Raw genomic sequence first — 13,662 nt, 5'->3', positions numbered from 1 at the left:
ATAATTTTTTGCTAATGCTTTGATTACATACCACTAGATTTCCAATCACCATGACCATCATGAAGACAGTAAGGCACATGGCTTGGCCAGCAACCTCCATGCAGTCCCACATCGTTTCTATCCATTCTCCACACAACACTCGAAATACGATCAAAAAAGAGTGAAAGAAATCTTGCATGTGCCAGCGTGGAAGTACACAGTCGCTTGCGATTTTGCAGACACATTCCTTGTAGTTTTTCCCAAAAAGCTGCATCCCAACCACAGCGAAAATGAACACAATGATGGCCAGCACCAGGGTCAGATTGCCCAGAGCTCCCACTGAGTTGCCAATAATTTTTATCAGCATATTTAGAGTTGGCCAAGATTTTGCCAATTTGAAAACTCGTAACTGGAAGAAAAGAAAAATATTGTTAGGACAACTAGCAAGAAAGACACCAAGATATTTTAAAGTTTATTTGTGGAAGGATATTACTGCAAAATATGCACTGAGTATGACTGTTCAGAGGGTATCCTCTTGTCTAAAAGCATGAAGATGGAAGGTTCAGTCAAAAAAGTTTTGTGAAGTTAGAGCTTGATATCCTCAAAGCATAATTTTTACTGAAGGCCAAAGAAGCTAGTGGTCATATTAGATGGAATTTCAAATCTAGGGTTGATCTGTTAAAGTCACCTGGGCTACTTCTGTACTGGTATTTGTAGAGCAGATCTATTCCTGTGATGCCAATCAGAGCACAATACACCTAGTGAGTTGATTTGTTGCTGCATAGCAGGATGTTTAAAGTGTGTATATACAATAAATACATTGGAAATAGGCCCAGAGCACCCATTGCTATCTATTTGTCTGGATCTCTATCAAGTCCCATTGAAGACAGTAAGGTACCACAAGTAACAAGGATTTGTACTAAAGAGACATCAGAATCAGTATCCTGTCAAACATCAAGCAAATTTTTAAGGCAAAAAATATTATTTTAATGAAGTCCCATTGAAAAATCAGTGCAATTGTATTTACCAATCTGAATGATCGAAGAACTGAGAGTCCTTCCACATCTGCAAGACCAAGCTCAACCAAGCTAAGGGTTACAATAAAGCCATCAAAAATATTCCAGCCTTCCTGGAAATAATAGTAAGGATCCATTGCAATTATCTTGAGAAACATTTCTGCTGTGAAGATTCCAGTGAAGACCTGAATTCAAAATGCAGTTTGTTATTTCATTGTGAAATACAATATTACAGATTTAGCTGTTGTCTAGGTTTTTAATTCAAGTTACATATCTGCAATGTCTTATCCAAAACTGATACTTAAAAATAGTTCAGTGTACTGTAGTGATTTATTATGCCCACCTTCCCTTAACAAGTGCCGTACAAATCAAGTAATTTTTTCAATTAATTAAATTTTATACCAAACAAATTACATAAACTTCTGTTTTATAACATTTATAATCCAATTTCAACTCTATCAGGATATGGACTTTCTCATGTACTGTACAAACAATATCCCAAATTTGATTTTCACAACATAAAACAGAATGCTTTCCAAGAAATTACATGGTATAACATCTTTCTTGGTATACTAATTACATTATACAGCAGCATGAATGAGGCCAAATCTAAGACTCCAGAGGGAGAGCTCCTTTGCTGGTATAACCTGCCATAATCCCATTCAGTTCAACAGAGATACGATTATTTATAGCAGATGGGGATCTACTGAGATACAACAATTTGCTGAAGCTGAGGAACTTCTACCTGGGTGCTGCCAGTAAGTTTTAGTGAAGTCGATTGGCTCAATCACTTTAATGTCAGGAATGAAAGAGCATTTAAGAATGCATTTTGAACATGATCATGGGATGTTATGCTGAATGAAATAGGAATCATAGTTAGGAGCCACCAAGGTAGTGACCCTGAGTAGCTTTGAGAAGTCTTAGAAGAGTTTCCTGTATGATACGAATGTACTAAAGCTACCATTAAAGGCTGTCTGAGCCCTGGTCTGAAATACTTTCTTTTTTGGTTTTGATAACCCATTTTCAAGCAAGCTGAACAGAAAATGGGACAGCTAAAGAGAATAATATAACTGGGATAATCAGGAGACGGACAAGAAGAATCTGACTTGCTCTGCCTAGGAACACCAATGCTCAAGATAGATTTTATTACAGACTTTAAATACAATCCAGATATAAACACTGGAGAGGGAAAGGTTACTATTTTTTAAGCTACAGGATTAGAACAACTGAGGAAGAGGTAGGAATGAATAAGTACAGTTTGAAACACTGACTTGTTTCCTAATGATCGGGATGATGAGGTTCTCAAGGAGCTTTAAAGTGGAACTACTAGAGCAGGCGAACCCTGAGAGCCTCTGTATTGCAGAAGGGATTTATGTCAGGGAGCCTAAGACTGGAAGAGCATGGTGCTTATAGCCAGGTTCTCTCACACTCCCTTTGTAGTCTGATGCACATCAAGTTTTATATGGCATTTTCTTGGTTGGAAAACAAACCGATAAAATGCTACAATGCAAGATTTTACATTTTACTAGGAATCTCAGATTCATAGTTTCTCTTAAGTATATGAAAACCAGCAATGCATTTATGTATTAATTCTCCCTTTTAAATCCTGTGGTTATTTACATGATCTGAGATATTTTTTCCTCATTACAAAACAAGGATTATTAAAAATCCCATTATAAGAAATCAATTCTTAAAATAAGAGACAAAGTAGGACTGCAGCTGCAGATACTTCTAAGTGATCAAACCTGTCAGTTCAAAAGCATCAGAACTCCAAAAAATTAACTCCTGAATTCTTTAATAATTTATCTTTTTGAAGTAGAAGGGAGAAAATATAGTTGACAACACAAGGAAAAGATATCTTACTAATTATCTGATGATAAAAAAATATAAAAACTATAAGAGGAAAAAACACTGCAGGATATTTTTCTTAGTTTTACATAAGTATATAAAGAAAATAATCCACATATCCACATAAAGAGTCTTTTACAGAAGAAAGTTCTAGAAATGCTTTTAAATGGCTCTTTTAGGTATTGTAAACCTGTGCTCAGGAAACAGAGCAATTAAAAACACATTCATAATTTAAAGATATGTATTGTATTGATTGAAAAAGTAACACTACGCTTATTTGCATAGTGTCTTTTTTATGGAAGTAATGCATTTCCTGGTTTAGTAGTTAGACAAATCATCTTCTGTTTAAGATGGACTTTACTTAATGTAGCATTGGAGCTGTTTTTTAAATTTTTAATTTGGCTTAGCTGAACACTGCAATATATTGATTTTACAGTATCCAAAGTTACAGGAGCCAGGGTTGACAGTGAAATTTCAAAAAATGTTCTGATAGAGTCATATCTGTAGGCCAATAAATGTCCAATAAATCTACTTGCTAAAGAATAATTTTTAAAAAGCCATTAAAACTCCTTTTTTCAGCTATTTCAGATATACTTCCTTCCAAATCATGAACATAAAAACCCAACAGACTTACCAGATTTCCAACTGAAAGTACGTTATTGAATTCATCAGTCATTGGATAATGTTCCATGGCCATAAAGAGTGTATTTAAAACAATGCAAATTGTAATAGCCAGGTCAACAAACGGGTCCATTACCACTAAGTTGACGATATGTTTTACTTTTAACCAATGTGGACTGCAGTCCCAGATCAAGAAAATATTTGCAAATTTATACCAACATGGTGGGCATTTCTGTCTTGATTCTTCAAGTTCTGTGGGAAAAGAAAGTTCATACAGGTAACTATGTGATTGCTCTAACATTCCTCAATCCTGTACGAAGTGTACCACCCAAGTTGTCAATCTAAACTGGTACTGATTAACCTCCTATAAGCATGCCCCTTATACTTTTTCACAGGGCTTTTCAAGAAAGTTTTTAAAAATTGCTATCAAATGTATTTATTTTGTTCAAAGCTTATCTATCAAGCACAACTTCTTTGTATTCCAATCACTATTCCAATCAGTATCAATTTATGCATTGATTTGTATTATGTTTTTTATTGTTCCTTGATTACACTTCAACCTGTTCCTCCCAATTACTGTTCTATTATGTAAATAATTTTATTTTGAAATTTGTGGTGTTTAGGTAAAAATGTTCAATATAATTTCATTCCTAGTTCAAGAAAAAACATTTTTATCACCTAGAATAACACTTCTTTAAAGACTAACTGAATAAATATAACTGCTAAAAACACGTATATATTTTAACAATGGTTGCATATATTGAAAAATGTTCAGTGGCCTTTTTGTGCCCAGTAATATATTTTTAATTAATATGCATAAGCATTCACTCAGTTATGACCATCAAACATAACTCTGTTGTCCTGATGACCACATTAGGTCGACGGTGGCAAAACAATGAGATAGAAATGCTTACTTATGTAGTAACTTTAATGCTTACTTGTGTAATAGCCTTAATGAATAAAAAGCTTTGATTTTACTGATAAATATGTGTTGGTTTGTGGGATGGTATCTATTAATTAAGATATTTTAAATCAGTTTTTAAGTTTCAACTCAAATTTTCAGAAGTCCATTGAAAAAACAGGTATTAAAAATTAAGCTATGCATAGCACACACCTTCCACAGTGTTTGTGAGGATGCTAGCAATACTCATGGCTCTTTCCCTTAAAGCTGGATCTTCTAGGAAGTCCATAGAAACATGGAAAGAGCTTGATATTCTCTTCCTCATTTCTGTTTCTGTAGTGGTGCCCTATAAGAGAACAAGAATAGGTGAGACCATGTTGGAGTAATAAGATAAACAAATACTATATAGAACCCTGTTATTAATGTCTTAGCTCAGACACGTGCTTCGTGCACTTCAGTTTTTATCACGTCAGACTTTTATTACTTCTTAGTATCTTTTAAATAATTTTTAAAAGATAGGCAATAGTTACCTACCGTTCAAGACTGAGAGTTTATTTATTTAACTTATGCATTTTTTTCCTTCAAGCTATGAAAAATAATTTAAACAAATGGAAAAGGATTGAGTTCAAAATATTGTATAAAATTTTGGCAAACTGTGATTTTTTTCCTTGCTCCTGCTGACAGAATATTCTGGGGTTTGTAATATAATAGTCTTTTCCCCTAGGCGAACTGTAGCAAGTAAGAAAAGTCTGACTTCCTCATGCTTCCTCATGCTAGTATTTTTTTAGTAATGTGAGTAGACAACTTTGAACTAAGCAAGAAATTTTTTTGAGGCATCTTCTCTTACCTTGTATATGGTAAGAGAATGGCAGCAATATGTGCTGCACATATGTTCATACAGACATTTGTATTTTTGGAAGTATGTATTGAAATGTGATCTTCCAATGAATTATTTGTTATCTACACTACAGAACTCCACCAGCAACGGATGGAAAATATATAGGAATGAGAAATAAATTACAATAAAAAATTGACAACTTCCTTACATTTTTAATGGGGCTGATAAAGAAGAATGTTATCAAAATTAACTAATAACGCTAATTTTGATAAAGTGGTAATAGCAGTGTCATATTGATTGCAGTTATATGATAACATTTTTGTATACTCTTTTCAGTTGTATAGTAACTACGATTTTGCAGCCCATAGCCAGCCAGACCTTTAGATCAGCAACAGTAAAGTATAGCACAATAATACAGTAAAGCATAGTGCTTTTACGAATGTGTAAGTAAGTTAATATTTTATTATTTGGAAACTGCAAATTGCAGTTGTTAGTTATGAGAATATTTGTAAGTAAATGCTTAGGTTGCAAACCTATCTTAGCTGTTTTATTTATTAAAGATTTTACAAGATGCAGGAGCATTCACAGCTTGACCAACCAGGAAGCATTGCCAAGGGTTCCATTCTGTAGAAAACACTGGCTGGTGCAGTAAGAAAAGGCCACGATGCCTAAGCTATTTAAAACTTTCTTACATTGTCATCAGTAGCTGGTTTATCTATTATCACCTCTGGCAGAAGCTGTCCAACAGGCGATGTAGGAACAGATGGTCCACCAACCAGGGAAACCACCCCATTGCAATCCACAGTGCTGTGCATCTTCCCATTCACTGGAAACACTGCCAGCATCCTGGATGACCTACTGGCCTGACTAATGTTACTGTTGCGCCGTTCACCATGTCTGCGCGGCACAAAGAGAGAATCTCTTCTGCTATCATTGTCTTCAAAAGTGCTGTGCTCATCATCAGCAAAGTCATTTTCTGATCCTATATCCTTTGCTCTACCTCTGAAGCTGAAAAGACTTGTTCTGCTGTTGCGTCTTGGAGAAAACAGGGAGCCTCGAATGCTCAGCAAAGACTGCAGGTAAACAAAATTCGTAATTATTAGCTGAAACCTTCAAACTTAGCATTGTTATTAGGATAGCATAGGGGTTTTTTTCTTATATGAGAGTAACCATTTTTCCCAGAAGCTAAATGCTGCTGTGAAATTTTTTGTATGTACTTCATTATATTTATATTTTACAGATAGAAATACCACTGTTCATGGATTCTTAAGACAAAACCAATTTTGAGCACACCTTTCTCATAATGTCAGTTAGAGTTGCTGAGTAGAGTAGTTACACAATATCCATCAAGCAAAAAAGGGAGTCTATACATGCGCATTCTTTCATGAGTGCAGCATCCTGCACATTTTGAACCAACATCCAAACGTCATTGAAGTAGGAGGAAAATTTGAGGCTGTCATAGTGGAAAAATACTCCAGTATTTTAATAAGTCTAGATAATATATAATCAGTCTAAAAAAACCCCACAGAATCAATCAGAGAATATCTTAATATTATTTTTAAACAATCCTATTACAAGAATAGAGATATGAGGCTACATTTAATTTTCTGGGTTTTTTTACAAGACAATCTAGCAGCTACAGCACTTTCTCTCAAGCACTAGCAACAATAGTTTAATGAAAATCTCAGTGTTTCCTTTCTTTAGGCAGTAGGGTCTTATTACAGTACCAGGAAGACTAAAGTAGTTTTGTAACAGCCTATGATGCTTTAAATGTATGCTTCTACTGAAAATAACTATATGCAATACCTGATGTGGAGAAGAATACTTCTTTTCATATGTCAGTCTGTTGCCTTCAATAGATAATCGGAAACCTTTCCTTCTGATGCTTTCTTCTGATTCAGACTTGTGAAATTCATCTTCATCTTTTTCCTCTCCTCCAGACTGTTCTTTCTGTTTTCTTTTTTTCCTTCTATTTCTCCTCTCTTTTGCACTCTTTGAGCTCAATTTTGATGCCTCTGAGGAACTTTCTGAGACCCCTCCTGCTTCTCCTGCAGCACTGGGCTCCCTGGACTCCGCGGATGCTGTTACTGCTGCTGCTGCCACTGCTGCTGCCTGCCATGTTGCAGAATGAATTTGTGTCACTGAGCACATCACAACATTGTGGGTTTTTTAAATTTACTTATACAGAATTTCTAGTCCAAATGCCCTGGATCTTAACACTTTCCATAGGTTATCCTCTCCCTAGTTTTTTTCTCATTTTTATTACTCAGTTGACTCAAGAAATGTGTTGGTCATAGCCTTCTTCCATCTTTCATGAGTAGTTTTTAAATGCAGAAGTCTAACAGACTGTATTAATGACACAAGACTAAGAAAAACATATTGAATAATGTATACCTAGTTTTGAATATTCCTTCTTGATTATGGCTGGATGGTTCAAAGTACAATGTCTTTAGTGCAGAATAGAAAATCTCTGAGGTAGCTCAATTGTTGAAAGCCCAACAGGGTGTTGTATAACTCCAAATTCAGAAAGCATAAGGTGAATATAACGGTTGGACTTGATGACCTAAAGGTTGGACCTGATGATCTCAGAGGTCTTCTCCAACCTTAATGATTCTATGATTCTAATATCTCTAGTAAAATTACTTCCATACCCTTCTGCATTACTACAGCATAAATTATACCTGAGCTGCTTCTTGTTGCTTCTTCAGTTGTTCCAGCATCTGTTGAAATTCTGCCTCTTTCTGTTCTGCTTCTTCCATGGTCGCTTGATTCTGTTCTTCATAGGCCATGGCAACCACAGCCAAGATCAAGTTGATCAGGTAGAAAGAACCCAGAAAAATCACCAGAACAAAAAATATCATGTATGTTTTCCCAGCAGCACGCAGTGTCTGGAAATAAGAATACATTTATAAGCAAAAATAGATTAACAAAAGTTCTGTTTTTCATATTGTTAAGATTAAGATAACATAAGAAAATTAATTGTAGGCCTCTTGCATTATTGGTACAAACATATTTAGTCTATTTAGCATTAAAAAGTTCTCACCAACTGATAAAGGTTTTCCCAGAAGTCTTGAGTCATCAAGCGAAATAGTGACAAGAAAGCCCAGCTGAAGGTGTCAAAACTTGTGTAGCCATAGTTGGGGTTTCTACCAGCTTTCACGCATGTATATCCTTCTGGACACTGCCTACAAAGACAAACTGGGTGTTACCTTATATAGTTATTTTAGTAATATCACCTGGAATGTCCAGGAGAAGATTTGTTTAGTTAATCAGACTAGAAACAATAGCCGTTCTGATTTTTAATACAAAATTATTTCAAAGGACACTAGAAAAATTAAGCAGGAAAGGCACATAAAAATTAGTGTCAAAAGTTTAATCTAAGCTTCTAAAACATAATATTCCAAATAATTTCTTTAATTATTAATGTTGTAACATTAACATCAATGTCAGTGTTTTCTACTGTCTGAGCCTGTTAGTACTCAGATGTGCAGCTGCAAATGCAGAATAACATGCGTTTTCCAGCTGCTATGTCTGTTACTTCTCATCCAGGCAGGAGCTACACTAATACTAAATTACTGATTCATTCATGCAAAGACTAAGCTCATCTAACTGATCCACTGAGCTCTGACCAGGAACCCAAATCATCAGTCCAGTGTAAAATCCTAGTATTTCTTACGTGAAAGAAAGTGGTCACTCAAAATATAGCCCCCCTCCAACTGCACATCTAAAGAATGTGGATCTAATTTGTACACAGTGCAATAATATGATGAAATTTGGTCTTACCCAGCATCAGAACTATTTCCGCAAAGCAGAGCATCATTTTGCCCTTCCAGAAAATAAAAATGACCTGTTTAGAAAAAAATTTTAAAAAAATTATAAAATTCTGAATATGAAAGCTTTCTTACAGCTCTATGAAATAAATAGTCCCACTCTAAAAGTGTTAAGGTGATTTCAGATGCCATAACTTTAGAGTAGATGACACTATGAATTGCAGTAAGTGCTATCACTCACAGCACTTACTATTAAAACGCCAAAATATACTAAAAATCCTGTCAAATGCTGCTGGATGTAGATGAAAGTACAACTCTCCCTTCAGTCTGATCACTGAACTAAATCACACTTCGTGAAATTACATTGTACAGTTATTTATTATAATAATTAAATTGTATCTGAAAAAAATATACTGATAATTTATTTCAAACTTTCTGATCAGTATTGCCAAGGGTTCCAGTTTCTCATTTACAAACACTAGCGACAGTTAACTAATATGGGAGCTCTGCAAAAAAACACCCAGCTGCCAATGGCTCTAACTGTTACAGGTGCATGCACACTGCAATTAGCCCGCTGATTGGTATGAAGGCCCTGGTATACATCTAAATTTAACTCAGGAAGAATTACTGCAACAGTCACCGACTTGTGTAGGTAGGATTTTAAGAGTATATGATGATATTGATCCCCTTAGGAAAGAGAAATTGGCTAAGTTCCACCAAATCGCCCTGTAGCCAACCATCCCATAATCTGTATAGTAATCCTGTATTTAAAGGACATTTTAGACAGTTTAAACAACAAAGACATTGACCTGTCTATTCTTAGAATAATAAAGAGATGATGTGCAAAATGTTGTGCTTATTAAGATTCAATTTGACCATATCCTTAAGTGCTTTTCTTTTTCCCCTCAAAGCAGATGCCTACAGTTGCTAAGCTCTCGGTTTTGGAAGAATTATGCCAGGAGGAGCTTCCTCCTGTAGTAACCATCTCCCATTTGGTCATAGGCTTAAGGGCACAATTTACACAGGGTCAGACCACGTAGCCCAGGATCCCATTTCTGATGGAGACCAAAACCGTTGCCTCAGGATGTCTGTAAGGACAGGGCAGGGACATGATGACACTTCCCTAAGCACCTCCCCAGCTTCCAATACTTCTGAAGCACAGCAGCATCAGAGTTAAGGTGGTACCTTTTTTGCTTCCTGAGAAGATTTAAACCCCCCATTGGATTTCTTTTCCATTGAACTGGCCTGTTAGATTCCCTTAAAATGATCTCATTTGAAATGCTACCAGCGCAGCTGAATTTAAACTTGACTGTGGCTATGCCGGCTGTGCTGCCCAAGCTGGCTTACTACAGAAACTAATGAATTCTGAGCCTGAGGAGGTGTCACAAGCTACTGGCTCAGCACATTGATTTGCTGCAGGAGGGACATGGTACCCCCGCCAGCTGCATCTCTCCATCCTGTGAGTGAAATTCACCATTTGGAAAAGTTAGGTTTTAAGCTCTATGTAGACCTTGTTCTGACACTCTGTGAAGGACTCAGTTTCAGTGTCTAATGATATACCTACGTATTACAGGGTAAGTGCACAACCCTGTGTGCGGCTGCTGTCATTCTGGGCTGGTATGCATTGCAGAACTGCACTTTGCTGAAACACAGCGGTAAATAGTAAAGTTAGCTGACATGATGCTGACCACAGCTGACCCCTGTGAGGCAAATCTTATTTTGCATTATGTCAGCTAATCATGATTAAAACATGCTGGAACATAGCAGCTGGTTGGGAAGAATGCAAACCTGACTTGATATAGCTTACATGGAGCAGTCAGTCACGATCAGTACTGCATCAGCTGAGCTGAACCACTAAAATAGGGTCTGTATTCAAGTTCTGTGGTTCAGACAAGATGTGCTCTGTAAGCACGCTGTACTTGCTAGCTCCACAGGCAATAATGGCCACCCAGGCTTTCTCTGAGTGCACTGACACAACCATGACAAATGCTCAAAATATTATCATGATAGGAAAATTTTTATAACAACACAAGCTGAGTGGTGTAAGCGTGTGACCCTAACTAGATGCAAAATTCTGAATTGTATTTTACCAAAGTAATGTGAAAAGCCCCTCACTACATCAAAGGTATATGTTTGGCTCCCCTTTATTTGATTGGGAAATGGGAAAAAATCCCTGGTAGGTGAGCACTTTACTTCAAAGAATTTACAGTTGTTTGGGTAAACCTAGGGTAATGACTGAGAATAATTGTTATTTCACAAAATAGATTGTGAGATGTTATTTCCCAGAAAAATTTGCTTATGGCAAGCTTGCCAAGATAAATTTAAATTTATCTAGTATTAATTTGATCAGATTTGGTATGTTGGAAAAAGAAAAAGGAAAAAAAAAGAGTGCTTGACTCATTAATGCCAGGAGTGCTTACATAAAGTTTCTCTAAATGGTATTTTCAAAAATGAACTCAGTGGCAAAATTAGGGCTTACATGCCTTTTTTGCATAGTATACACAACTGTTGGCATTAAAACTTTTTTAATTCCTACAAAAGACAGTGCCATTGCACGCTCTGAGCTCCAGGTAAGTCCCTTCTTATTGCCCTGTGACACAGCTGGTTTAAAAACCATTTCTGTATTCTGTCTGCCCACCTGGAAGAAGAGAGAAGGAAGCTGTGAGAAGATAATTTTTCTCTTTGAAACTGCTGATAAGCAAGGACAAGCTTATTAATTTCATAAGAAGACTCATAATTTCATTATAAATTTCATAATACATACAAAATCCTGTGTAAATATACCGAAGGGTCAAGTAGCCATTCAATAAAGTATTTTCTGTAACTAATTCAATTCAGCTTTGTTTTTCAAGGGGCTTCAAGTCTTCTTTAAATCAAATAAAATCAGAGCTTGAGTTTATAGATTCTTGGTTAAAAAGACAGAAAATTAAGTTTGACCTTGAAGTTTAGGTCTTCATTAGGAGACTTTGCTTCGACTTTGTATACCCTGTGACATGGGTTCTTCATGAATTCACATGTTCAAGTAAAGTAGGTTTCACAAAAAGATTGCATCTTGATTTAAGAAAATCAGATGGAAATCCATCAGAGTCATTGATCAGCTGTGTGATCACAGTTGGAAGCTGTCTTCTGTTTGAAATTTGTCTGGCTTTGACTTGCAGCTGTTGAACCTTTCACTGCTAGATCAAAGATATGTCTGTGATGAAATTTCTGTTCCCATGAGGTTTTTCTCAACTGTGATCAAATCACCCCTTAAACCTTCCTTTTGATATGCTAAGTAGGTTGAGTGCCTGGTCTATCTTGGTAAAAAGCATGCTTTCCAACCCTTTAATCATTCTGTTCTTTTCTGAACATCCTCCAATTTTTCAACATTCTGTCTAAATTGAACTTTATATAGTATTCCAATAGCAACTGCAGTAGTGCTAAATACAGGGGTAATACTGCCTTCCTGGTCAATAATTTATTTATACGAACAGGATACTATTTAGCTTTTTGGCTGCAGAGTTTTAGCCTTAATTTGTCAGATTCCTGGCTGCTCCACAGTGCCTTAGGTGCCTTAGCCTCTGTATTGTTAAGGGCTTTCCAATCGCATTTCTATGTCCTGCCTCTCAGTTGCAGCTCTGCAACCTTTCACATAAGCTGCTGTGGCAGTGTTTTCCAGAGCCTCTGTTTTTTCCTTTGTTCTTATGCTGTTTTTTATGTTGCTGTTATTCTCATGACATTACACCTGCAAACACATTGTTGCAGCAGGTACTCATGGGAAGCAATTGTCTCTGGTGTGAGATTCACCCCTCTTTTTCCCCCTTTTTCCTACTCCTTGCTTGTAGCTTTTGCTTTATATTAGGTAACCTAATAACTTGCGTGTATGAGCTTAAAAACCAACCAGCCTTGCAGCACCCGCCCTGATCAAAGCGCGTTCCAATTAGCGCTAGTAGCACTGTAAGCAGGAACAACCTGTAGGGAGTTTGAGGAGATGCTAATGAAAAATACATGGTTGCTATGGGAAAAGTATTATGGAGTGATCACTGCTGCACTGGAAAGGATACCCAGGGGAGGAGAGTCACCTGAGGACCCCACCACTTCTCTTCACAGCTGGCTGCTGTGATCAGTTTTCCCTTTCCCCTTCCCTTTTCTTCCTCTCTCTCCCCTTTAGTTCTTATTTTTCTCCAAAAGTAACTGTCACTGTTAGAGATGATGTATGCCATCGACTACAGTCTTTATGCCTGTGAATCTGTCTCAACATGAATTGTACAGCATTGATTTTTAGGATAGGGAGCTTGGGTTTATAACCTCACATTTAACTGTACTGAAATGTATTTCTTTATCTATTCTCAGTTTGCCAGACTGCTCTGTATCAGCAAAACTGGTTGGAAAATCATACTTCAGGAAATTATTAAAATGGAAAGATGCATCAAAACAACTTCTGAAGAGGTTTCTCTGAGATTGCTGCTATTCAAGGTTTTAACTAATCTAGATGATGGAAGAACGCTTATCAAATTTGCAAATGATACTGATCTGATAAGGGTGGTGGTGAGTTTGAGGAAACAATTACAATTTAAAAGATCCAGGACAGTTGGAGAGATGGTCTGAAAAAATAGGGTGCTGTTCAAGCTAGAACAATGAACTGGGAAAATACAAAGTGGGAACTCAATGAGGTAAAAGTCTGTAAAAGGTTCAGGAGGCAGATAGGCC

The 13,662-nt window shown here is 36.5% G+C and overlaps 1 protein-coding gene across 6 annotated transcripts in view; it reads right to left on the bottom strand.

Annotated features, from left to right (window-relative positions):
• The window catches only part of LOC104009974 (sodium channel protein type 1 subunit alpha), a 104,854-nt gene that overhangs the window by 40,092 nt on the left and 51,100 nt on the right, over window positions 1-13,662 (bottom strand). For 4 of the 6 annotated variants that reach the window (XM_087731664.1, XM_087731660.1, XM_087731662.1 and 1 more), the window contains 9 exons: window positions 8,987-9,050; window positions 8,247-8,388; window positions 7,885-8,091; window positions 7,010-7,315; window positions 5,896-6,276; window positions 4,579-4,711; window positions 3,478-3,716; window positions 1,007-1,180; window positions 32-388 (listed from right to left, as the gene is read on the bottom strand). In XM_087731664.1, coding sequence (XP_087587790.1) covers window positions 32-388; window positions 1,007-1,180; window positions 3,478-3,716; window positions 4,579-4,711; window positions 5,896-6,276; window positions 7,010-7,315; window positions 7,885-8,091; window positions 8,247-8,388; window positions 8,987-9,050 — 2,003 coding nt within the window. The remainder of the gene's footprint in view (window positions 1-31; window positions 389-1,006; window positions 1,181-3,477; window positions 3,717-4,578; window positions 4,712-5,895; window positions 6,277-7,009; window positions 7,316-7,884; window positions 8,092-8,246; window positions 8,389-8,986; window positions 9,051-13,662) is intronic. The other 2 variants (XM_087731666.1, XM_087731665.1) reach the window with 1 other exon arrangement.

Source organism: Nipponia nippon, unplaced genomic scaffold (assembly GCF_047370975.1).
Source record: "Nipponia nippon isolate SJK-2023a ecotype South Korea unplaced genomic scaffold, ASM4737097v1 scaffold_5, whole genome shotgun sequence".
Lineage (NCBI taxonomy): Eukaryota > Metazoa > Chordata > Aves > Pelecaniformes > Threskiornithidae > Nipponia > Nipponia nippon.
The sequence above is the reverse complement of the archived record's forward strand: the minus strand, read 5'-3'. Positions and strand labels throughout refer to the sequence as shown.